Source organism: Aotus nancymaae, unplaced genomic scaffold (genome assembly GCF_030222135.1).
Source record: "Aotus nancymaae isolate 86718 unplaced genomic scaffold, 86718_ANA_hifiasm-v0.15.2.pri h1tg000007l, whole genome shotgun sequence".
NCBI lineage: Eukaryota > Metazoa > Chordata > Mammalia > Primates > Aotidae > Aotus > Aotus nancymaae.
Window position 1 is genome coordinate 11217274 of NW_026988418.1, and position 25062 is coordinate 11242335.

General features: G+C 52.0%; 1 protein-coding gene across 1 annotated transcript in view; it reads right to left on the reverse strand.

The window, feature by feature from the left end:
* Window positions 1–25062, reverse strand: part of TRABD2B (TraB domain containing 2B) — a 227875-nt gene that overhangs the window by 37354 nt on the left and 165459 nt on the right. Inside the window, exon 3 of the mRNA XM_064372321.1 lies at window positions 3262–3408. Within this exon, the coding sequence (XP_064228391.1) occupies window positions 3262–3408 (147 nt within the window). The remainder of the gene's footprint in view (window positions 1–3261; window positions 3409–25062) is intronic.

Here is a 25062-nt window from a genome sequence, read left to right on the forward strand (position 1 = left end):
GATATGTGCACAAGAACACTGATGGATACGTGCTTTGAGAGGACAATGAGGGACGTGTGAGCCCAGAGGAGGCACCTAATAGGTTGATCACGTGTTTTGGTTCGACCAGGACAGTCCAGTTCGATTAATTGTATCTGACTCCCAAAATTATCTGGGTTTGGACAATAAATATATGCAGTGAATCTACACCTAAAGCAGGCTTAGGGCTCAGGCTGGGCTTCCAAGGGGCAGGCCTTTGGACCACCCTGCTGTTGCTGGGCACTGAGAGTGCCAGTGGCCTGGGGGCTGCAGAGGCCAGGGACGCAGCCATTGCTGCAGGTGGGGACAGTGGAGCCAGCATGCAGGCCACGGGTGAGGTGCCCCTGGCCCCTGGCCCAGTGTCATCCACCCAGACCCTGAACCTGTCCTGCCCTGGCCTCCAGATGTTGCTTCCTCATCTTCCACGTTACAGCCAGAGGCATCTTTCTGACCATAGTGCTCTCCGGCTTGTACTCTCCACCCCTCAGCACCCCTCTATATCCCCATCCAGGGGACTCCACTGCTAAGCCTGGTTCTCATATCACCTTCTCCCTTTAGAAAGCCTTCAGGCAAAGGGACTATGGCCCCACAGCCTCCGTATCCTCAGTGTCCTGCAGACTTAGAGGCCTTCAGCTGCAGACACAGCCCTACCTCCAGCAGATCCCCATGGGAACTGGATTTAGCCTTGGCACCCCGACGCCAGGCTTCTCTGCACCTTGGGGTAGGGTTGCCAGCCCCTACCCAAGCGACTAGATTCTACCTGTGAATCCCTGGGTGCAGCCTGGGCTGCTCTTTGAATCCAGGTGGCCTCTGTCCCACTTCAAGTGTGGGAACTGTTGGGAGACGTGTGAGGCAGTTCCACTTGCCAAAGGCAAATCAATGATCTGGACCCAAGCTCAAAGAAAATCTGAGCTGGCCTTCTCCTGAGGCCACCTTGTTCCTCCCATTCTTAGCTTAGGGTCAGCCACAGTCTGGCCCGCACCCTGTCCTGCATACGCCCATACTCCTGACCACATCATGGCTAGGCCATCGTGAGTAATGGCCAAAGCCTCCTTTGCTATAGAGTTCCCTGGCTGCTCAGGACTCACGGGGGTCTCCCTCAGCAGATGAAGCAGGGTGGGCCTGGCCACAAAGGGGGTCACGTATAGGTGAGATTCCTACCAGCCTCGTGGTGTCAGGGTTCTTCTCTCCACCCTCACTTCTCTGCCACTGAGTCTGAGCTCTCAGAATCCTGTCTTCTATGGCAAAGTCTTTGATTGTCTATGCTGCAGCAAGGATGCCACATACCTATATTTGATCAAATGACAGTCACTAATGGCATGTGCTCTATGCCAGGCCTGAGCTGGGCAGCGGGGACCAAGATAGGCAGCACACTGTCGCCCGCAGGAGCTCCTGGTCTTGTGGGGCACGTACTGATGGAACACCATGGCCCAGCCTGGCCAGGCTCTGTCTGCAGGCTACTCTCACCACCCCTTTCCTCTTCGCCTCTTGCCTCTGGCTCACTGGTACATGGTTTCCTCTGCTAGAACATCACTCCTCCCCTTGTCTGTGGCCAGATCAGGTTCTTCTGTGCCTTCTCATCTTGCAAAAATCTTTCCTTCTCTCCCCAGTCCCAGGCCCTACGCACAAGCCCATCTAAATCAGCCGTTCCTTCCACAGTCTCAAATGCTTCCTCCACTCCTTCCTCATGGCAAGGATCACACTTTGGTACAATTTATTCTTGAATCTCCCCATCTTTCCTGTGTGACTGTAAGATCCTTTCCATAGCACTGTGTCTAGCATTTATACATGATTTCATTCATTCATTCATTCATTCATTCAGGAAATGTTTACTGAGTCCAGCTCTGGGCCAGGGGCTGCTTCAGCCAGTTGAGATAAATCCATGAATAAAACAGACCAAAACTCGTTGCCCTCATGGAGCTTACATTCTGGTAGGGAGAGCAACCAATAAAGAGTCACTAATCAATGAATCAAGTAGACAGTGTGTTAGAGGATGGCAAAGGCCCTGGGGAAAAAAGTGGAGCATAATAAAGAGGGTGAGAGTGTGGGCATGCAGGCCAGGCTGCAATTCTGAGTGGGGTGGTTGGGGCCAGCCTCATTGAGATAAGATTTTAGTTAAGTGCTGCAGTCAGAGAAGGAGTGAGTCATGGTCATACCTGGGAGAGGCATTTGACAGAGGGAGCAGCCAGGGCAAAGGCAGAAGCTGGTGGGGTGGGTTCACAGACCAGCAAGAAGGCCCACATAGCCCAAGTGGTGTGCAGGAGGGGAGAGCAGAAAGTGACAGGGTAGGAGAGAGCATGGGCATCATGCAGGCTATTGCAGAGACTCTGGCTTTCACCTTGATAAAAATGGGAGGTCCATGCAATGTCCTGAGCAGGAAAGTGGCGTGTTCTGCCTAATTCAACTGCTTCTTAAATGAATGAGTATTCAAGCACCATGACAGAGGAGGCACACGGGCCTAAAGGTGGCTGGGAGAATGCCTGATCCTATCCAGGGGCTCAGAAAGGTTTCTCAGGAGGTGATGTATGAACATGACCAAGCGGGAGGAACCCAGGAGGAGAGAGGAGCCTGAACAAAGGCACAGAAGCTTGAAAAGACAAGTGACATTGGAAGAGTTGCAAGTTCCACAGTCAGCAGAGCAAGGTCTTTAGAGTGGGGGACCTGGGCTGTGACAAGCCCAGCAGAGGGCACGTTGTAAGGTCCTCGAATGCTGGAGGAAGCATTTCGGAATAGACCCTGAGAGCAATGAATGGGGAGGCATGGCGGAGTCTGAGCAGGAGTGAGCCACGCTCAGCCCTTTAGGTTCTACTTGCTGTCTGACCAGCCTGGTGGCAATCTTTCCTCTAAGACTCAAATCAAAGCAGAATGCCCTGGGCTGGGCTCAACTCCAAGCTCTAAATAACTGTGAGCTTTTCCTTCCCTGGAACTTAATTTCCCCAGATGTAGAACTGAACGTCTCAGAGGCCTCCCGGGTCTTACAGGCTAAGTTCCTGGGTCCTAGGACCCACAGTCATATAGATCTGGCTCAAGTTGCTGCTCTTGGTAACTTACAACTCAATAACTCACAAGCTGTGTGGCCTTGGACAAACCTCTTCTAGTCTCTAAGTCTCAATTTCCCCATTTATAAAAGGGGGATAACAATAGCTCCTTCTTGCCATGGCTGGAGAGAAGACTGCCTATGCCTGGTATGCAGTAGGGATCTAATGAATGCCAGGTATCCCAGTCTTTGGAGCGGAGCCTCACCTGGGACGTGTCGTGGTTGAAGATGACTGCATTGAGATCTCCGCAGTTGTAGTGCTTGATGAGATCCTCCGTGGTGTAGTGGGCCTGCAGGCTCCCGGCCCGCACACTCTCTTGCTGCAGCAGGGTTTGGTTCAGGGCAAACAGCACCTAGGCCGAGGAAAGAGAGAGGAATGAGGACTGTGCTTAGGGACCCTGGCTGAGCTCTAGGACTGGCCCTCCTTCCTCTGGACGTCAGAGCAACAGACCTGAAACAGGGAAGGTGTGTGGGGCCAGCACCAGCTGGCTCATGCTGCATGTTTCCAGTTTCTGCTCCCGCCTCATTTCTCTGAGCATGTTCAGCCTACTCTCACCTCCAGCCCTTTGCCCACACAGGTCCCACTCCTGCTCTGGGTCTCAACATCTTATTAAAGACGTGGCAAAATGAGAACGCAGCTTGGGTCTGGGTTTTGGAATGATGGGTGAGTTGTTCTTTTGGCTCCTTTGTGTTCCTGTGCTTAAAAGTGGTCTAGAATGAGCATGAACTCATTTTGTAGACAACAGCATCCCGCAAACAAAGCAAAAGGACAGAAGCAAAAAGCCTGGCTCAACGTCAAGGCCCATCTAAAGGCCAGCTGCCCTGGAAGGCTTCCTCACCAGGGAAAGGCCTGAGGAGCCGGGCCCCTCAGCGTCTGATCTATCCTTGGATTCAGCATGCATGTCCTCAAGCTCCTCTGTCCTCCAGGCCACCGTGCCTGCGCCCAGCCAGATCTACGGGTGTCAGGATCACTTGGAGTGCCAGACAAAAAGTCAGATGCCCACACCTCGCCCTCCGGGATCAGAGGCTCTACATTTTTTAACAGGATCCCTCCATACTTTCTAAGCAGTCCGACTGCCTCTGGCATTTGAGGATCGTGAATCTAATGGAACATGACCTGCTCATTTTAGATGGGAACACTGAGGCCCAGTGAAAGGAAGGGAGGGAGTTGCTCAGTCCACACAGCTAGGCCTGGAGCTAGTTTCGGGTGACTAAGTATCCCAGACTCCTTTGGCGAACAGAAGGGAGGAGACTGAACATTATTTAGGTTATTTAACACAGCTAAAGAGAAAAATTTTGTCCTGTGCAAAATGTCAGGAGGCTGTCTCGGGCAACTGGCCTCTGCTGTTAGCCCAGCCAGCCCTCGGTCTCGGTCTTCAGGCCTGTTCATTCTGTCTGCACAATGCCTTGGACGTCAAGTTCCTAGCCTCTTCACCTAACCTCAATTCAGGCCCAAGGATCTCTCATAGAGTCCCCTGCACCAGTCCCACCCATCTCCTGGCACACCCCCTCCCTTCTCTCCCATCCCATAGTTGTCTGCCATGGTCATCTTTTAAAAGCACATATCTGATGCTCTCTCTTTCTTTTTTGCTCAAAACTTCCACAGGTCCCTTCTGCTGCAGGTTAAAGAGCTAGCTCTTCAGTAGCGCCTCCAAGGCAGTAACCCAGACCCTGCGGTGGTCAATAACCTCATTTCTTACATGGCCTTCATGCCTCTAAACACTAAAATACTCAGCATTCCTTCAAGCGAAAAAAAAAATTCTGCCTTTGTGCCTCTGTCTATGCTGTTTCATAGGGAAATCCTGCTTCTTCCAGGGTGTGCTTGCAAACTCAGACTTAGCTGTCCAGACTCTGCTCAGCTATCTCCTCCAGGAAGCTTCTCTGACCACCTGGGGGCTGGGTTAAGCCCTTCCCTGGGGCTCCCACAGTCTCCATGGGTGGTAGGCTGCTAGATTCATGGACCCAAAGCTTAGCCCCTCCCTGTGTTCATGCCGCTTGCCGTGGAACTTTGTAGCTCCTTTCCATTCTGACCCTGAACTTCCTTCAGCCAATGGGATGCTAGTAACCATTACAAATGCAGGTCTGAAAAGCAGTTATGTGCTGCTGCTGCTGCTTGCCCCTCTGCCATTGCTCTGAGAACAACCCGAGCTAGCCTGCTGGATGATGAGAGACATCTGGGGCAGAGACATCCAGCGAAGGCCATCCTCGACCAAGATCATCCAACAGCCTTCCAACCCCCAGACAGGCGAACCAGCCCGGCCAAGATCAGCAGAGCCTACTCACAACCGGCTCCAGATGCGTGAGTAGTGACATTTTATTGTTATTGTTACACAGCATAGTTGTGGTGATAGATAACTGATACACCATGCTTCCTTCCACTGTGGGGTGAACATTACATTGTATATGCTGTTTAGCTACCAGCCTCCCAGCTTAGGCTATGAGCTTCAAGACAGGAATTGTGTCTTGTTCATTTTGAATCTGCAGCACTCAGCGCTGTGCCTGGTGAAGACAGAGTGTCACTTCATTGTTTATTTCTTCGACACCTGCTGAGATCACTTCATGGTTCAAGGCTTCTCACTGAGTCCATAAATCTAGCCCCTACAACTTCTGCACTCTGCATTTTGAGGCATGCCACCACCTTGTGGCAGAAGGTCCTATCAAGTGGCAGCAGTCACTTGGTTCAAGAACACCTAATCTGACCAGAAAAGCTCATAAAATAGGTGTGTGCAGCCAGGCCAAAGTACTAACATTGGCAATAGGGCCAAGCATGTGCTCATGAGATCACCTCCCTCCCCTCCCAGTTTTGTTCATGGCTGGGCAGGAGAGCTAGACTGCACTGGCTGCAGCCCTGGCTGCTCTCCATAATGAGCTGGCTGGAGATGAGGTCAGCCTCCACCACCCCCAACCCAAAACTCCACCTCTGGGCCTTCTCCAGGCCTCTAGGCTCAGGCCGCCACCACTGAAACCTAATATGTAGCCATCTGGTGCAGGGTGTCGATGGCAGCACGGTGGCTGGGGATGGATCACAGGAGGCAGTGGCCCGGTTGCTGTGGGCATTGCTAAGGCAACAGGCACTTCCTCCCACACGGCACATGCCTCGGATGAAAGTGTCCGTGTCGAGTTGATCTGCTCTCCTCCTGTGGGGGCCAGGGACATAGGCTTCCCATGACCACACCTGGCCACTGCACATACCTGCCCCCTTGCTGCTTGGCTTCGGCTTGGCCAAGGTACCATCTGACCTGTGGTGAGGTCATCGGCCCAGGCACCCAGAAGACCTGGCTGGAGGGGAAATGTCTCCCCAGGACCTTGCTTGACTCAGAGTCACTTCTACAATCACACGGCCATCACAGAGCTGGAAGGTGTTCCAGTGAATTTAGTATGTTATAACCTGTGGGGTGCTAAAAACAGTCCTGGCATGTATTAAGTGCTGGATAAGTGTTTGTTAAATAAAAATGAGAAGAAAATAGACCCCAAGCTTCCCAGATTGGAGCTGGAAGGGCTGTGGAGTTCATCCGGTCCAGAGGCTTTTCAGGCCTTTTAAAGCCATGTTCTTTCTGTTGTTTTCCAAAGGAACCTTACTTAGAACTCAAAATATGGAGAAGATAAAAATGGAAACTTCCCTGGTTGTTGTAAGGGAGGCAGGCGGGCGCCTGAAGTCTCACTAGCTCAATGTTCCCCTGCAGCAGGGACTCCCGAGGCCTTTCTGTGGAACTCACAGGTACTCTGGAGCCTAGTTCGAGAACCACTGATCTTATCCTGTGGCCTCATCATATTAAAGAGGAGAGGAGGCTGGGGACCAGAGCAGGCAGGATGGGACTTGCCCAAGGCCACACAATGAGCTGGGGGCAGAGTGGACTCAACCTCCACTCTCAACTCCTGGTCCAGAACTCTGCAGTGCCCTGGACCGCATGGCTGGATTTCCCGACCTCCACAGGCACGGTCCACATTTATCCACATGCACTGCCACACCCATTTTTTTTCCCTAGAGGCTTGTGAAGTAGCCAGGGAATATTTATTGTTAGTCTGTTACTAATAAGTCTGCCATTAATAGTCTATTACTAAGATATGAAACAGAGGCCAGATCGTTTATGGGGCCTTCCCACGTGTCACAGTAGGAGTGTGGTGGGGCCAGGACTGAAACCCAAGCCTATCATCCGGATCCTCCCTACTCGGGTGGAGTTTGGTGTCTCCCAAAGACCCCTGTCTTTCTTTCGCTTTAGGCACTCATCCCACTGAACTGTCCCTCTCCTCTGCCTCTCTGTTTCCTGCTGAATCCCAATGTCTCCATTAGCAGACATTCAGGCAGCACTGCGAAAGGAGGGATGCTGATCCCGAATCGTGTGCTCTTTCCCTTACACCTCCTGCCCTGTACCATCCTTTTGCAATTTATAAAGAAGTCTTCATCCACTCATTACTAGGATTACTATGTTTATTGAGCACTTACTATGTGTCAGAGACTTTCTGCACTCATGTTATCTTTACAGCAACTCTGAGTTAAGTCTATTATTAGCTCCGTTTAATTAAAAAACAACAACCACTGCAGCAAAGGGACCTCAGGTACCTCGCCAAAGGTGATAAATCTGGAGAGGGTGGGCCAGGCATTTGCGCTAGGCCTGGAATGTACCCTCCGAGTCAGCCACTGCCTCGTATGCCCTCCCTCTGCTGTCCCTGGAAGAGAGCCAGGAGAGATGTCCCTAGTCACAGATGGGAAACCAAAGAAGCAGAAGGGCCTGACGGGCACAAGGCCACACAGCCGGTAAAGGACAGGGGTTTGAAATTACATCTGGCAGCAGACCAGTTTCTCACAACCAGGACTTCAGTGTGGCGTGTGCTCCTTCACGAGCATCCTTGGTGCTTCCAACAGACAGAGGGAAGCTACATTCATTCATTCACAAACATTTACTTTCAGCCCTTCTCTGCAGGGATTTGAGATTAGTAGATTAATTGGACTTGGCTTCCATCTGTGCAGAGCTCATTTTAGAGGCAGATGTGCCAACTGGTTGGCACAGCAAGGGTGGTAAGTACACAGGCTTTATAATGAAGGGCCTGGCCCTGACTCCTGCCTCCCTCCCACTCACCCTGAATACCCAAGCCTGGTGCTGCTCAGACTCGGGATGTCTTCTGCTCCTGGCCACCTTAGAATAACAAACCTTTGCACGTCGCCTTGGTGGCCCACTCTAGGATAATGTTTATGATAAGGCTTTGACATGGAATAACAAACATTGGGTGAAGGCCAGAGCTGCCTGTCTCCCCTGGATGGCCTGGTGGGGGCCCGGCCACTGAGAGCTCCGGAGCATCCCCCATGGGCCCCCCTCACCAGCACTAGCTGGACATGAAATGGCTCGTGGGATCTGCTGAATGTAGGCCCAGAATTTAAACATGTCTTCAAACGGGGGCCTAGGAAGGAGTGAAGCAGGCGCCAGGAGGGTGGGAACAGGTTTATTGTTCCAGAGCAGTCCCGTAAACAGTCCTAGATGGGCTGGAATGGTAGACACAAAGGCCTGTGTTCACTCGATGGCCCAGCAATGACACTGAGAAGGCAGCAGGACTCCCTTTGTTAAGAAGAGGGTTTGGAGCCAGGGCCCCTTGGGACAAGCCTGGCTCTCAGCTTGCAAGTCTGGTCATTCACCTCAACGTCCAAGGGAATCACAGCAAAGGCCCCAATCCACTCAACCATTCTCCATGAGCACCAGGTACTGTTATAGGTGCTGGGGAGCCAGCCAGGGACAAAACAGACTAAAAAAACCCCTGCCCTTACAGAGCTCACCTGCTAGAATAGGAAAGAGAGAATACATAAATTAGTAAAAATATGAATGTGCAGCATATTGGACACATAACAAAGGCTCCATTAAGCTAGAAGTGAAGACTGCCACCAGCCACGTCGATTCCTCATGCCTCTGAGTCAACAAGCAAAGAAGGGGGATACTATGCTGCCCAGAATGATTGATCCTGACTACCAAGGGGGAAATTAGATTGTCACTCCAGTGGAGGCAAGGCAGAGTGTTTCTGGAATACAGGAGGCCTTTTAGGGCATCTCTTAGTATTACCATACCCTGAGATTAAAGTCAATGGAAAACTACAACCCAATCCAGACAGGACTACTAATGGCCCAGACCATTCAAGCATGAAGGCTTGGGTCATGCCGCCATGTTACAAACCATGACCAGTTGAGGTTGCTGCTGAAGGCAAAGGGAATACAGAATGGGTGGTAGAAGAAGGTAGGCATCAATACCAGCTATGATCACGTGACTAGTGACAGCGATGAGAAGTGTAATTGTCATGAGAGTTCCTCCCTATTTTGTTAATAATAATTGTGTATGTGTGTGTGTCTATCTCAAGTATCTTCGCTTTCTGCCCTCTTATCCCTTTATCATGTAACATAAGGTGTATTGACTTATATCATAGTATTCAGGTATTGTTAGTTTTACTTCATAGTATTTAAGGTACAGGATATCAAGAAGAGTAAATGTCACCCAAAGACTTTGTACCCTCTTCTGGGGAAAGATACAGAGCATTTTTGGTTGTATGTAGGATAGCTGCATCATGTCAGGTGGAACTACGGCCATGTTATTGTGCGTATTTGGAGATTCATTACGGTTTAGGGAGATGTGCACGGGAGCTCAACTGACAAGGGGTGAACTCGCGATGGTTAATTTTATGTGTCAACTTGGTTAGGCCACAGTATCCAGATATTTGGTAAAACTTTTTTAGATGCTTCTTTGAAGGTACTTTTTCGATGAGGCTCACATTTAAATCAGTAGACTTTGAGATGCAGATTACCCTCTGTAATGCAGGTCTGCCTTATCCACTCAGTTGAAGGCCTTACTAGGAAAAGTTTGACCTCTTTAAAGAATGAGGAATTCTCCAGCAGGCTGCCTTTGGACTTGAACTGCAGCATCAACTCTTCCCTAGATTTCCAGCCTGCTGGCCTGCCCTGCAGATTTTAGACTTATCCCAATACCACCAACACTGTGTCTGTGTGTATAAAATGTATATATATACACATATATATTTACAGAGATACATACATACACTCATACATATATTCTAGTGGTTCTGTTTTTCTGGAGAACAAATACAGAATATGTTATTAAAAAAAAAAAAGCAGCAAAAAGGGATGGAGAGGGATGAGGGGAAGGGGAACCAGCAGGTGCAAAGGCCCTGTACCTATGTGAGGAGAAGCCGAGGCCAGCGTGGCTGAAGCTGAGCCAACAAGGAAGACAGTGATGGGAGACGAGGTTGGGGTTACTGAGCCTGCCCCCAATTACATGGACCACTGTAAAGATGCTAGGAAACCATCTCACACCGTAATCCTTTCAGATAAGGACTATTATTTCCATATGACGAGCAAGGAAACTGAGGCCTTGAGGAGGGTGAGGAGGGTAAAGTCACTTGCATAAAGTCCCACATTGAAGAACTAACTGGAGCTGGGATTTAAACTCAGGTGCACCTGGTAGGTCTGGGTTCTTTCTGCTGTCCCTAGGCCTGGCCCACCAAGCCACCTCCACCCAAGCAGCTGGTAGGAAGCACAGATTTGAACAGACAAGTTAGGGCCAGTCTTTGAGGCCCAGATTCTGAGCTGTCGCCTGGAAAGGAGGAGGGTTTTAGAACCTCAGCTGTGGTGCACTGTCTGAGCTGCCACATGCGAGTAAGAAAGAGGTTGCCCTTGCCAAGGTAACCTCGCTTGGTTCATGGCCTCCCCAGTTTGTATTCACTGTGCCCTGGCTGATGAAACCTTGCTCCCTGCCCAGGACTCCCCCCTCTGCATGTCCTCTGTCTGGAAACCTCTCTCCACCCCCCAGTTCACACTCCCTTTTGCACCTGGCTGTAGAGGTTCCTTCGCTCAGGGGAACTTCCCAGAGCCATGGACTGCACAGGTCCCCTGCTAAGTGTCCCCAAAGCACCTGACACTTCCCAGGCCAGGCCCTCCCCATTTCATTACTGACACTCGTCCTTCCAGCTTGAGGGTGAATGCTCTGAGGGCAGGCAAATCCTCTGCCTTCGTCTTGACTGTTTGCTCGGAGTACAGTGTGCAACACACACACAGTAGATGCTTGAGCAATACTTGCAGGATGAATGATTGAATGAAAAGCCAAGTGAGTTGCCCATCACAGGACCCCCACCCTGAGCAGCTCCCTACCAGAACCCAGCACCTCCCATGGTGCAGCAGCCGCACCCACTGGCCCTGCGCCCGAATCATCTCTCAGCACCGGGTGGGGTGGAGGGGCGCTCCCTTCACATAAAGCCTTCTTCGGCCTAGGGGACATTTCTTTAAAGGTTAGAGCCTGCCAGGTTCTGGCTGAGATCTATTTATTTATTCTCCTTGCCCCATCGGCAGCACCAAAGCAAGGCCGACTACCTCCCTGCTTCCTGTTCAGCATTCTGCATCTCCTGGGCTCCAGCACTGAATCCTGTTTCTGGACACTGGGCTACTGAGCAGCAGGCACCCAAATAAACACAAGGTTTCCCGGAGCTGGAGATGGGCTCTGCGCCGGGAGCAGGGACCAGAGAGCTAGTCACCATTGGACTCTTCACTACGAACCTCGGGGTGAGTTGTTTTCCTTCCCTGGGTCTTGGTTTACCCACCTTGAAAAGAACGAGTTTACACATTCATTGAACAAATATTTCTTGAGCACTTATGTAGCAGATGCTGTTCCAGGCCCTAGAGGTATAGGAGTGAACACTGCAAATAAAGATCCCCACCCTAAAGGAGCTTTTGTTCCAGTAGGAGCAAGCTGACCATAAAGAAACAAGAAGTAAACCATCGAGTATGTTGAAGACTGACAGCTGCTATGGAGGAAATAAGGCAAAGAGGAATATAGGGTGTGTGTGTGTATTGGGGGATGACATTTTATTATTATTATTTTACATTTTTTAGAGTTGGGGCCCTGCTCTGTTGTCCAGGCTGCAGTGCAGTGGTGAGATCTCGGCTTGCTGCAGCCTCAGTCTCCTGGACTCAAGTGATCCTCCTGCCTTAGCCTCCCAATAAACCAGGACAACAAGTTCGTGCTATCACCGCCCTCCACGCCATTTTAGATAAGATGTCCAGGTAAGGCTGTAATGAGAGGTGACATTTGGGGAAAGGTCTTAAGGAGATGAGGGAGGGACCCATGTGGGTATCTGAGAGAAGAGGGAACAGTAAGGGCAAAGGCCCTGAGGCAGAGCAGGCCTAATGGGTTTGCAGCCAATGTGGCTGGAGATGCACGAGCAAGGGGGGTGAGGCAATGGACCTGTGTCAGGCGGGGACCCAACAGCAAGCAGATGGCACACTGCCAGTGAGGTGAGTTCCAATGAAGCCAGTTCAGCTGCAAGAGTGACTGGAGAGCAGTGACTGTGGGAATATTCATGAAGGTGTGGGCAGGCTGTAGTGAGGCAGCATGGAGTAGCTGCAGGGGAAGCTTTCTACTAAACCTTTAGGGAAAGGGAGAGAGTAGGGACCTGGACCCAGCAGAACCACAGGCTTGAATGGGAGCACAACTATGGCTGAGCATGGCCTGGACCACGGCAACGCCAGGGAGGGAGGAGAAAGGCGGGTGGAAGTAAGAAATATTCAACTTCCTTCCCCTTCTACCTGCCCACCTGCTGCCAGGGAGGACAAGGCGGGAGCCCAGGTGATGCATCAGCTCATGCACAGGGCGGGACAGGGAGAGCGGAAAGTGGATCCAGAGAGGAAAGTGGAAAATTTCCAGCTCAGGCAGAGAAGTCGAGTGAGGTAGGTGGTGGGCAGAGCCTGTAGAGCACTGTGGCCTTTGAAGGCCTGTGGCTTCTGGCTGAGATGGGAAGTAATGGGGAGTCTGGGCAGAAGAATGCAGGGGAGGAGGTGGGGGGCAGGGAGCTGTGTTGATAATGGAATCGAGGGAGGCAGGGGTGAAGCAGGGAGGTCCAACTGAAGATTAAGGCAGTTCTGCCCTCCTCCCTTCCCCTCATCATCCCCCCATCGCCCCCCCAGTGCCCAGCCATAACCCGAAGAAGCATGGACTTGGCCTCCAGTACAGCTGTCGCCTGCCCCGTGGACCTGGTGGTGCTGCCCACCCTTCATCTGCCCTGCAGGGGGCTGGCTGAGCTCTCAGTGCTTTCCTGGGCAGGCACCGGGAGGCCTGACTCATCCTAGCTTTCTTTCCTTCGTTTCTCTGAATGCTTAGTCTCTCCACCCAAAGGCCACCCTTAAAGATCCCAGTGTTCCTCCTGTGTCCTTCAAGTCATGCCAGGAAATGCTCATAAATCCCGAGCCACCCACGTGATGAGACTGAGATTAGCATTCTCCTGGGTGGGTAGGGAGGCTGAAGGCTGAGACTGGCTGGGGCTGGCCCAGAGGCTTGGGGTCTGGGGAAAGGAGTTTATGTGGGGTCTGCCCTGTTGAAGGGCAAAGGGATCCCTGAGTTTTTAGTTTTCAGTACAGCTAAGTCCAAGGGAGCTCAGAGACACAGATTCTGGTGCTGTGGGCTCTGACCCAGACCGGCTGTGTGGCCCTGTCTCTGGGCCATAGTGTTGCTCTGAAACCTGAGGGTGTGGAAGTACCTCCTAGCTCTGGAAGGCCTATTCCACGAGCCCCATATTTCAGAACATTACACCTGCCATTCCATGATTTCGACAGTCTATGCTTCCAAATATTTTACATGTGGAGACGCATTTATTTTTCCTCAGAGCCCTGTGAGGACAGCATTATTGAAAACACAAGGCTCAGAGCAGTAAGGGACATCCCGTGTTCCCAGTGATGGGGCTCCATACCCAGGGCCTCACCTCTGCCGAGGCCTAATGCATCAAGTCTGTCTGCTTCCGCCGTGAATCTTCGATTTCTGTTCTTCAGTAACTACCTCTGATTTCATAAACTGAAAACACTCTGTGTGTAGAGGAAAATAATAAAACATATTGGAAAGTCCCAGAGAGTCACCTACACCAACTTATTCTCAATTATAAAGCTTTGAGCAACTTCAAGGTGATGGAGGAGATGACAGAGGAATGAATAATTATAATGTGGTAAGTTAATGATAAAACACAGAGGTTGGGGGCCTCAGAGGCAGTTTCTGACCCAGCCTGGGAGTCGGTGAGGGAATCACAGGCTTCAGCTGGGCTGTGAAGATGAGTGATGTTGAGAAGGAAAGTGTTCACTGCAGCCTGAGCATGGTGGCTCACATCTGTAATCCCAGCACTTTGGGAGGCTGAGGCAGGAGGATCGCTTGAGGCCAGGAGTTTGAGACTGGCTTGGGAAACACAGGGAGACCCCATCTCTAAAACAAAAACAAGAAAGAGCTGGGTATGGTGTCACGCGCCTGCAGTCCCAGCTACTCGGCAGGCTAAGGTGAGAGGATTCTTTGAGGCCAGGAGTTCGAGGCTGCAGTGAACTATGATTGTACCACTATACCACAGCCTGGACCACACAGTGAGATTCTGTCTCAAAAGAAAAACCAAAGAAAGAAAGAAAAAGAAAGTGTTGACTGCAGAAGGATGTGGGGGAGCATGGTGTGTTTAAAGATGTGCCAGCAGTCAGGGCTGGAAGGTATCCAGTAGTGGAGGGTCTTCAGTCTCCTGCCATGGACCGTGCACTCAACCCAAGCAGCACACAGCCTCTCCACCTGATCTTCAGACAGTGGACAAGTCACCTGTGAGGCTGGAATGGGTGGGAAATCAGAGATGAGCCAACTGAGACCCACGGAGGGGTAATGGTCTCCACGGAGGCCGTCAGCCAGTGGTAGCCTTGGTTACCGTCATCATGGTTATTGTTATTAAGCAGCTGCTTCCATTGGTTCAAAGCATGTCATTTTTATTTTTCCTGCTGTCTCAGACCTGCCCTGCTGACACAGCTGCCTGAACTTCAAAAGGCAAGTCTCCATTTTCATTTGCAAAATCAGTATGAAATTCTTAGAGGGCTCCTCTAATTCCTCTGGTCTGACCACACAGCAATTACCAATTTGCAGAGGAGGGAGGGGGTCTCACAGGCCCTCCAGCAGTACGGGGAACCTCTGCTCTGCCTTGGTCCTGGGCAGTAGCCAGGGAGGACCGGATTGGAGGGGGCACCTCCAGGTGGCCAGGGGTGGAAGGAGAGGAGCTGAGTCTGGGGGCACTCAATACTGATGAGAGGAATTGTAACACACCTCTCCATTTGTCTGCTAAGCCACCGGTTGCCAAGCCTTTAGAGACACACAGCAGCTGAAAGGGCAGGGACCTGACCCAGTTTCAAACCTGGGACCTCCTACATGCAGGCTGCGTGAAGTTCTTATTCTGGCTCTTTGGGGCAGGCCCTTCTCTTCTCTTTGCTGGGTCTCAGCTTACCCATCTGCCAAGTGGAGTGTATAATATTTGTCCTGCCTGCTTGAGACTAGCATTCTGAAAACCTGGTACAGTATTATTGCCCTGCCTTAGGACACACACACACATACACACACACACACACACACACACACACACACACACACACAAGAAATTTCTGTTCCCTAAGCACTGGGGTGGATCCCAGCTGCAGGAGGCGTGCTGAAGAGAGGCTGGAATTCTGCACATGTGCATGAGATTTCTGTTCCCTCTTGAGTGTTCAGTGTGGACTAGTGCTAGGCGCTGTACTGGGTGCTGAGGTCATGGGACCAAATCAGTACCCTGTCCATCCTTGATGGGCTCAAAGGCAGGGTGGGGCAAGGGAGGAAGTTCCGGGAAGACTTGCAACAAGATCAAGTACCATTCATTAAGGCTGGTGCTAAGGGATGGACAAGGGGCTGTGAGAGCCCAGCAAATGTGGGGGACCACAAACAGGATTCCCAAAGGAGGTGGCTCTGCAGCAATCCTCTGGGGGCATACACTTGCCATGCAGAAGGGAAAGAAAAGGAATTCCAGGCAGTGTCAACAGCCCATGCAGAGGAATGGGGGCTGCGGTGAAGCTGGCATGTTCAGGGCCGTGTCGGTGATGGCAGGGGCTGGAGTGCGGCCTGTGGCTGGTGGAGGTGGACATGGGACAGACCCAGAGCAGGGAGTCGAGGTGGATCTGGAGCTTTGCCTTTACCCTACGGACAATGGGATGCCTCTGAAGTTCTGAAGCAGGGAGTGATCATCAGGCTTTCTCTTTAGAAGCTGCTCCTGGCTGCTGTGTGGAGACAGGTTTTGAGGAACACTGACTAGCAGGAGACATTCTTGGCTCTGGACAAGGAGAGGTGAGAAGGTCCCACTCGGGCCCCGGGGGCTTTGGGGAGGCATGGAGGAAGGGAGGGGCAGGTTAGAATTCCAATCTGTCCTGGCGTGCACGTTTCAGAACTCTCCAACTTAGGGCTCTGCGGCTTTCCTGGTGTGCATCACTGCCCCTCTCTCCTTCCACGACTTTTGAGGCTGGGCCCTCCACCCCCTCCTCTTCCCTTTTAGGAATCCTTGAGCCCCACTCAAGGGAGCGGTTGGACAAAGGCAGATGAGACCCAGAATGGCAGGAAGAGAAGAAGACTGTGTGGGACCGGCCTGGGACTCTGCGGTGCTGGCAGTCCAGGGAACAGACACTCCTCCCAGGGTGCATCAGAGGAGACAGCTGCGCAGAACTTGGCCTCGCAGACAAAACTAAAATGCAGTGCCAACTTCTCCTGCTTTTTGCCTGTCTGAAGTCACAGGAGACACTTCCTGGCAACAGGATGGGAACGCTGGAGACTCTGGCACTGCAAGAGACAGCCAGGCAAGGGAGGGTCCTTAGATCCTGCATGGGGTTTCTCATTATGCAGAGCGAACACTGAGCCCCAGAGAGGGTTGCAAAGTGCCCAAGGTCACACAGCAAGCCGGGGATGCAGACTAAGGCAGGAATGAGGCATCGGTCTGCCTCATTTGGGCAGCTCGGGTCTCCTATGCCCCCTTATCCCCTCCTTCCCCTACCACAGAAAGGGAAAATGTTTTTAGACCCAAGGCAAAAGAATGTGAAACTGAAATCTGAGCCTTGGGTCTTGGGAAAAGAACAGAGAGAAGTCAGACACATTCTGGATGAGCACAGATCTGCTTACACTGCAGATGGGAAACACTCAGGGCTATCCAAGACCTCCTTACTGTGCAGGTCTGACCTGGGAGGATGGGCTGTGTGCGAGGCGATGGGAGCAGAGAGGGGCCCTCAAAGGAGCAGGTCAAAGGGGCCAGTCTGCTTCGAGGATCCACGTTGGGCAGAAGGAGGACTGCTCCAGCCTTTTAGCTCCCTGCCCAGAATCTTCTCAAGGAGCCTCAGGCTCATGCAGGCATTCCAGCATGGACCTGCCACCAGGGACCCACCAGGTCAGAAGCAGGGGTCCCTGCTGGCCGCCACTTGTCTACAGCCCATGCACCCTTCCTGCCCTACCTGGAAGCTCACCTCCTCTAAGAAGGCCTCCCTTCCGCTCCAGCCTATATTTTTCTTCTTCTTAAGTGAGCTCTGGCAACTGGGAAGCACAGCTGCAGGCCAGAGCTTCTTTCTACCTGGGGTGTCTGGGGGTCCAAGTGACTGAGGGCTGTGTAAGAATGTGTGTGCACACATGTGTGGGCAAGAGAGACATAGAGATGGTGACAGAGATAGACAGACAGATAGATCGAGAGACAGATCGAGAGAGAGAGTCAGGAGTGTGGGGTGTGCTTTGTGCTATCCCAGCCATCAAGAGGCCCAACCACAGACTTATATTCACACATGTAACAAGCGTGTGTGTTTGTTCTGGGGAGACTGAGATTAATGGGACTTGGTTCCCTCCTTCCTGAAACCAAGTAACCCCGTCGATCATTCTCCATGGTCTAGTCTTAGCCTGACTTGCCAGGCCCTCTGTGATCTGGTCTGGCTGTTTCTGTGTTTTCAGCCTCACCCGCTTCCACTCTGTCTCTTTTACTTTTACTTCTCCTTGCTGCTGGAGGGCACTGCCCTCGGGGACCTCAGGTCCTGGGCCCTGGGGTCTGGGCTGCCTCTCGAATCCTGACCTGAGGTAGAGCCCGCTGGTTCTGGCCTAACAGGGAAGGGGATGCTGTGTGTGCATGAGACCAGCCTCTCCCAGGCTGAGATCCCCCATGGCTCCCCTCTGCCCTGGTAATCACCATGAACTGCTTCAACAGGGACTCTCAGAAGTACTTGGCATGGACCTGCCTGCCTCCCTGGACTCCTCCTGCTTCCTGACCTCCTTCCTTTGGGATTTTACTGCTCACGTGCTGCCCTTATAGTTTTCTTGAATGTGCAATTTGTTTCCTGCTTCAGGACCTTTGCACGTGCTGGTCCTTCTACCCGGTATGCCCTTCCCATCATCTCTCCCCTTTGCCTTCTTAACTTCTAATATTTCAGAGAGGAGCTCAAGCACCACCTCCTGCACACTCCTTCCCTGATCCCCCAGATCAGCTCGGGGGCCCCTGTTTGAAGCTCTCCTACACCCTGGACTGTTTCTTCAGAGTACTCATAGTAGTTTGTCTTTATATACTTACGAGGTTAATCATTTGTTCCGTGACAGGCAGTATGTATAGTTTGTCACGAGTATTATTTCATTCAAGTCCTGCCAACTCTGTGAGGTGGTTCCCAGTTTTATCCCTATTTTACAGTGATGCAAAGGAGGCGCAGAGTGGTCAAGTGACTTTCCTGAGGTCACACAGCAAGTAAGTGATGGATGAAAGAAAGTAGTCCAGCAATTTTAGCTGTGTGCCTAACAGTCATCTATTGACTTCTCTGCAGACGTGGTAAGAGTGGGGACTCTGTCAGCTTTACTCATTCTCATATCCCAGTACCTAGTCCAGGACCTGCCATTTGTAGCTACTCACTAAAGGGTAAAAGGGAATGGAGGGAGGAAGTGGGAAGGAAGGAAGGAGGGAGGAGTGGCTGGTGCGCCAGCTGTTAGAGACATCCTTGAGCAACCGGTCCTACGGGAGCTGCCTCCAGAGGCCATGTTTTCTATCCCCTCCGCAACACCCCTGGGCCCCAGCTCCTAGATCCAGGAGAGCCAGTGTTCAAAACCAGTCAGTGTGTGTTCTCAAAAGAGGGTGGAAGGAGCATACTGGGAACCCAGACCTGAGCCAGAGCACTCACATCAGGTTCCCAGTGTGAAGCCAGGCAAAAGCACAGTACAGTCAGTCTCGGGATCAGAGGGTCCTAAAACGGTGCTTCCAGGGGTTCTCAGCTATGGGATTTCCCTTTTCAAAATAACTCCTCTTCCCTCTACCTCCAGCTCCCCCCACATCTCCTTGGGGGACATGCCTCAGCTATAGGGAGGGACTTGTCATTGCGGTGACAGGGAGCTTCTCACCTGTCTGGCTGGTCTGTGCCCTCTTCGGGGCACGGATGTCAGCCGTGAAGAGGACCTTCCTTCTCTGGTCCTCAAATCTGCCCTAGGGAGGTTTCATCTCAGCTTGTGGAGCCCAACCCCACCCAGCCTGCTCCTGGGACTGGCCTCTTCTCCTCTAGGGATGAGGGCCTGGTCCCTTCACCTGCTCCTCGCAGGGCATGCAAGGGGTCCTCACTGCCCTCTCTTGTGGCCAGGTTCCTGCCATCCGCAGCCGCACCCAAACCAGAGCTGTCCTGAGCCGCTCTCAGGGGCCGTGGGCCCAGGAGCAGGCCTGGGAGGTCAGCAAGCCTGGGAGGCTTCCACCCCAGCTCCTCCACCCACCTTTGAAGGGGATCAGGTTCCCCCACAAACATAATTGAACGAAAATATGAGAGAGAAAAGGTCTTTGTTCTCCCATTTACAGCGTCAGAAAATATGTAACAAATTAGCCGTTTATGAGGTAAGAGAGCGGGGCTGTGCGCCCCGGTGGCAAGGCAGGGCTGAGCATAAGGGGACCTTTCAGCCGGCTTCAGGGGGCGGCCGGGCCAGTGGGTGAGGCGGGGGACGGGCTCTGCCCCAGGCCTGTCAGCATGGCCTGGCACCCATGGGACAGAGGGCTGGGAGGCCCCAGCTGACCTCTGGCTTGGGCTCTGGGTGAGGCTTGGTGAATGGAAACGTAGTGGCCACCAGTCCAGGGTGTACACAGCTCTTGGAAGTCAGGTGACCAAGAGAGAAAGTGGGGATGGCAGGGCTTGGCTCCCAAGCATGCCTTTCGCCTGGTCCCCTGAGTAACCCTGAGTCCTTCTCCTTCTCAGGACCTGTTTTGCCATCTCTGACAGGAGAGGGGGGTTTACAACGATATCTAAAAGTTTGTCCAGCGCTCTTGGGCACTGATGTCCATCTGCACAGGCTTCAGTGGCTTCCCTGCTGGTTTCTCTGAACCTTAGGAGCGGGGAGGTGGTTCTCAGTATTGCACATGATTTTCCTTTCAAACACCTCTGATTTTTCTTCCAAGGTTTGATGAAGAATTCCAGCGGAAGCATCAGCCAGTCATTAAGGCCAGGGGAGGGTGCACGTGGAACGGGAAAGGGTGGCCGGCCAGGCAGGAGGCAGCCCTCGACAGCGAGAGGGAAGAGCGCTCCTCTCTCCAGCCTTGCCGTGGCCTTTACTTGCTTCACCGGATGTCCAGAATCACAAGGTGGGTGGGATGAGAGCAGTCTGAAAGACAGCCGGTGGGCAGACAGTTTGGTACTGAAGTACTGGGATCTCAGCCTTCTGGCCTGTCTCGCTGTGGCTCCAATGCCTTTGACGTGAACAGCTCACAAGCCCATCACTCGCGTTCTGTGGCTTCTGGCATCTCTCGATTTGGAGTTTTTGATTCTGTGGTTAGACCATATGTTTCCAGGGCCTGGGCTTTCTGTTCTTTTTAGTTTTTTTTAAAATGTATGATTATTGTCTAGAGACAGTATTTAAAAAAAGTAGAAACCATCCCAGTGCAGATAAGCCTGTTGTGGGGAGGACTCAGTGTGATAAGGCGTCTAGGGGCACTGGCGTTTAGCCTCCCATACGATCTGGCAGGGCTAGGGCACAGGGCCAGTGGCAGCCCTGCAGGCTCGTGGGGACAGGATTCTGCTCTGCAGTGAGTGAGCCCAGGAATGGGACTCTCCAGCACTTTTCCCTCCAGTGGCTCCAGGGTGGGAGGATCATGGCCCACGCCAGTGTAGTGTAAGGAATCCAGTGGAAAAGCGGGGTGCTGGGCTTCTGCATGAATATCCCGAGTGTTTGGTCTGCAGTCACAAACACATCGCTTTCCTGGATCTGATTTTATTTATTTTGATTGGATCTTTAACAGCTCTTTACAAGGCTGAAACTGAAGCCGCCTGAGGTCCCCAGGAGACTTGCTAAAACTTCAACTGCACCCAGTTTAGCAGAGCAACTTGAAAGTTAATCAGTGGTGAGGGACAATTTGCCTCATTATTTCCAGCCCTGGAATTTAGCGGCAGATGGAATTCGGGGCCTGGTGTGGACGCGGCAATGAACACAGCAAGGACTGTCGCCCCTTGGTATGGCTTTGTGGGGTCTGGGCCTGGACGGGCTGATATTCCCTCTGAGGATGGGTGCTGCCAGGAAGGATTTCCCACTTGAGAGAATAAGGGCAGTAAGGCTGCCCCATCCTGGGTCCAGGCCAGTGTGGAGTAATCCTTAAATGCCCAATTCTGAGCACTTATTCAGGCTGAGCCCTGCACTGGATTCTGGGGAAGCAGAGGCGGAATCCAATACAGCTGAATCCAATATGGGACGCAGGCCAGAGACAATGGGGTAAATTCTCACAGGAGGGAACACCTGTGGCCGGCACCTTCCGCATGAAGCTGCAAAAGACGAACTGCCCCACTTGCCCTCCGTTTCTCAATAAGATCCACTCAGACCCCCTGACTTCAATGGTAAAAGTCCCTCCTAGGCACTCCCATCTCCATATTCTGCCATACTCTCCACAGCACCCTGCACTGGTCATCTTCTAACACACTATGTTAGTTCCTCGCTTATCATGCTTATTGTTAATCGCATCACCTTCCACGGGAAGGTAGACCCTCCTTCCACAAGGGCAGGACTGTTGGTTTTGTTCATTAATGTGTCTCCAGCCCCAGCACATAAAATGCGTGCAATCAATGTCACGTGAACAAATGAATGAACTGTGTGGCCTTTTATTACTAGTTACCAGTCCCAGGACTTCCTATGCAAGTCCAGTACCCTGAGCCTCCATCCTTTCAGCAGCAGGGTGCTGGTGCCTGCAGAGAAGCCAAGGCGGTGCTTACACAGCAAGGGCAACTGCTTACTTTCCAGAAAAGCTCAGAGAGGGGCAGGGGCCTGTCCAAGGTCAGCATGAGAACACATGTTCACACAGGACTCGAAATATGCCTGGGCCTGGCCTACTTCAAGCTTGGTGAGATACCGAGAAAGTGCTCCTGAAAGGAAGAAGTGGACACTCTCAGTGAGGTCAGCAGCGTGGGCAGGGCTAGGGCCCCTGACTGCTGGGGCATCCTTTCCCACCTTGCTTTTTTCCCCAGCCAGCCCTGCACCCTCACTGCTTCCAGCACCCTGTGTTCTTTGACTCAAGTGCCCATCTTCCTCTGCTGGTCTCATGCCTATCCTCCCTCAACCAGTAGGAATAGCAAGAATGTTAAGGCAACAGATATCATTTATTAAATACTGAGAACTTCACACACACATAACACACACACACACACACACACACACACACACAATCTTATTTACTCTTCCCATATTCCATGAAGGAATTATTATTTCAGTTTTTACAATAATAAGACTACGGCTCGGAGAGGTCAAACGAGTTGCCAAGGTCACTTGGGTAGAAGCAGGAAGTTCTGACCTTAAAGAGTTCTTTCCTTCCTCCTGGCCTTTGGACACCCACTGTCCTTGCACCCTCTGGGCATCTGTGTATTGTGACAGTGTCTCTGTCTGGGTTCTCCTCCTCTTGATGCTGTCTTGCAGACCACTCCCCTGCCCCATGAGCACAGGCTCTTATCCTCTGAGATGAAAGGGCCTCCCGTCTCTCCCAGTAGTGTTCCAGAAACACCAGGACATAATTTTCACACGGTGGTGCTATGCAGGTAGCAAGCCAGTCAGTGGCTACCCACCAGTGACTGTTCTGTACAAGGCTCTGTGCTATGGAGTCTTGAGAGGTGGACAGAGGACCATATTAGCAGAGGCCCTGGGGTCAAGTCCCCCTGTACATGGTTAGGGCCAATCGATTCTCCTCTCTGAGTGTTCCATGTCCTCATCTGAAAAAATGGGTATAAGAAATCCCAGGACTGTTTGAGGAACGGTGGGGGCCCACAGGAGTCGGACTCAGCTACAGGACTTGGCGGTGGGAGCAGAAATCAACAGCCCCAGATACCAGGACTGTAAGGAACCCGACTGTTTCTCCAGGGCGGGAGTTGCCTTGCCAATGGCCCCAACAGGCAGGGCTGTGCCATGCCTCTGTGGCAGGAGCTCAGTACTCCCAAAGCAGTTTGCTAGTGGCCCCTTAGAACTTGTGGCCTCTTAGAACTTGTGTTCTAAGTTCTAAACTTGTGTTCAGCCTAGTGGCCTCTTAGAACTTGTCTGCACCCTGTGATCCTGAAAAGGCCTGCAGATTTAAGGCAGCAACCACCAGTGTTGGCCAATCCTTCTCCAGCATGGATTCCAGGCTACTCCTCAACCCTGGTCACCCTCTTTGTACACCCTTCAGGCTGTCATCATGCCTCTTCAAAAGTAGCGGATGCAGACATTTGAGGAAAAAAATATTCTACAGGGGTTGGAACAGTGAGGCACTGCTGATTAACTCTCAGCCAACCAGAAAATGTAATTAACCTCACTGCCCACCCCTGGAGCACTGGGTAATGTGTTCTCTCTCTCGTAGACATTCACACATAGACGTGCACAAACACATGCATGCACACACTCTCAGTCATATTCATACTCTAAAACATACCACCGACATCTTCCACAAAGGTACGTTTCCTGTACAGACACAGCTAGATGCACACAGACCCCTAGGCACACACACAAAAACACACACACACTCCTCCAGTGGAGATTCTGCTCACCCCCGAGGCCTGACCCCCTACTACACATTGCTCTGGGCTCTCCTCCTCCCTCCCACACGTCTGTCGGCTCGCTCTGGGCATCTAGAAGTCCCGGAAATTAGGCCCCTGCCTGGTTTTTAGGTTCTGGAGTGAAGTGCAGATACCACCTTACCTATCTTGGGGCTTAAACAAACAGGCTTTTCAGTACAGCGCCCGCTGAGCTCTGAGCTTCCCTGTCACAGGGGTGATGGTGGGGGGCACATAGTGAATCAGGCTGTGGAATCAAATCCTGGCTTTGCCACTTGCTCACTCTGTGACTCTGGGCCAGTCCCTTGACCTTGAGGAGGGTATTTTCTGATCTGTGAAATGGGGATGTCTTTCTTGCAGGGCTGCTGTGAAAGCTGGGGATGACATACATACTGTGCTTTTCATTCCTTAATAACTCTTTTAATCCTGTTAGGTAGCTACTCCCATTATCCCCATTTCAAAGAGGAGGAAACAGAAGTTAAACCACAATATATGGTTGTGATGATAATTTGTAGCATTGCCCTTTCCCAAGATGCCTTTACATTTTAGTTCGAGGAGCCGAGGGTCAGGACACCAGTGATAAGAACACATTTGTGAGCATTACCGACCTCTGATGCAGGTGGTCTTGCAGAAGGCTGTGACTCCATCTGGCGTGTTATACAGAAAGAGTACTGCCTGGCTACACCCTCAGCTCCTGGAATATCTGAGTACCTCCAAGGTGCCATCTTCCCTGAAGGCCCTTCATCCCAGGGGAGGACTCCTTCTCCACCCTGAGAGGAGAGTGGTGATGGGACATGATGCTGGTGAGGCATTCAGGGCCCTGGAGTGAGAGATGGGACCGGCCCAGCAGATCCATCTGCGTGATAGGGTCTTGCTGTGCTCATGCATTCCCTGGACACCATAGGTTCTTGCCTGGAGATCTGCTGCAGACTGGGAAGGCAGAGGTACTGAACGTGTAGCTGCACAGGGGAAGCAGACGGCAGAAAGTCTGCCAAGCTGCTACAGCGTCAGCACATTCTTGGAACAAATGCACTGAAAAGCTGGTCCTCTGACTCCACTTCAAGTGAGAATGAGGACCTTGTTGCCCCAGCAGGGTCGTGCCTGGGTCACTGACTGGGGCTGGGGGCTTCTGCGGGAAGAGGAGAGGCCTCAGAGCTCTGCCAGCTGCTGTTCTACAGAGGCAAGC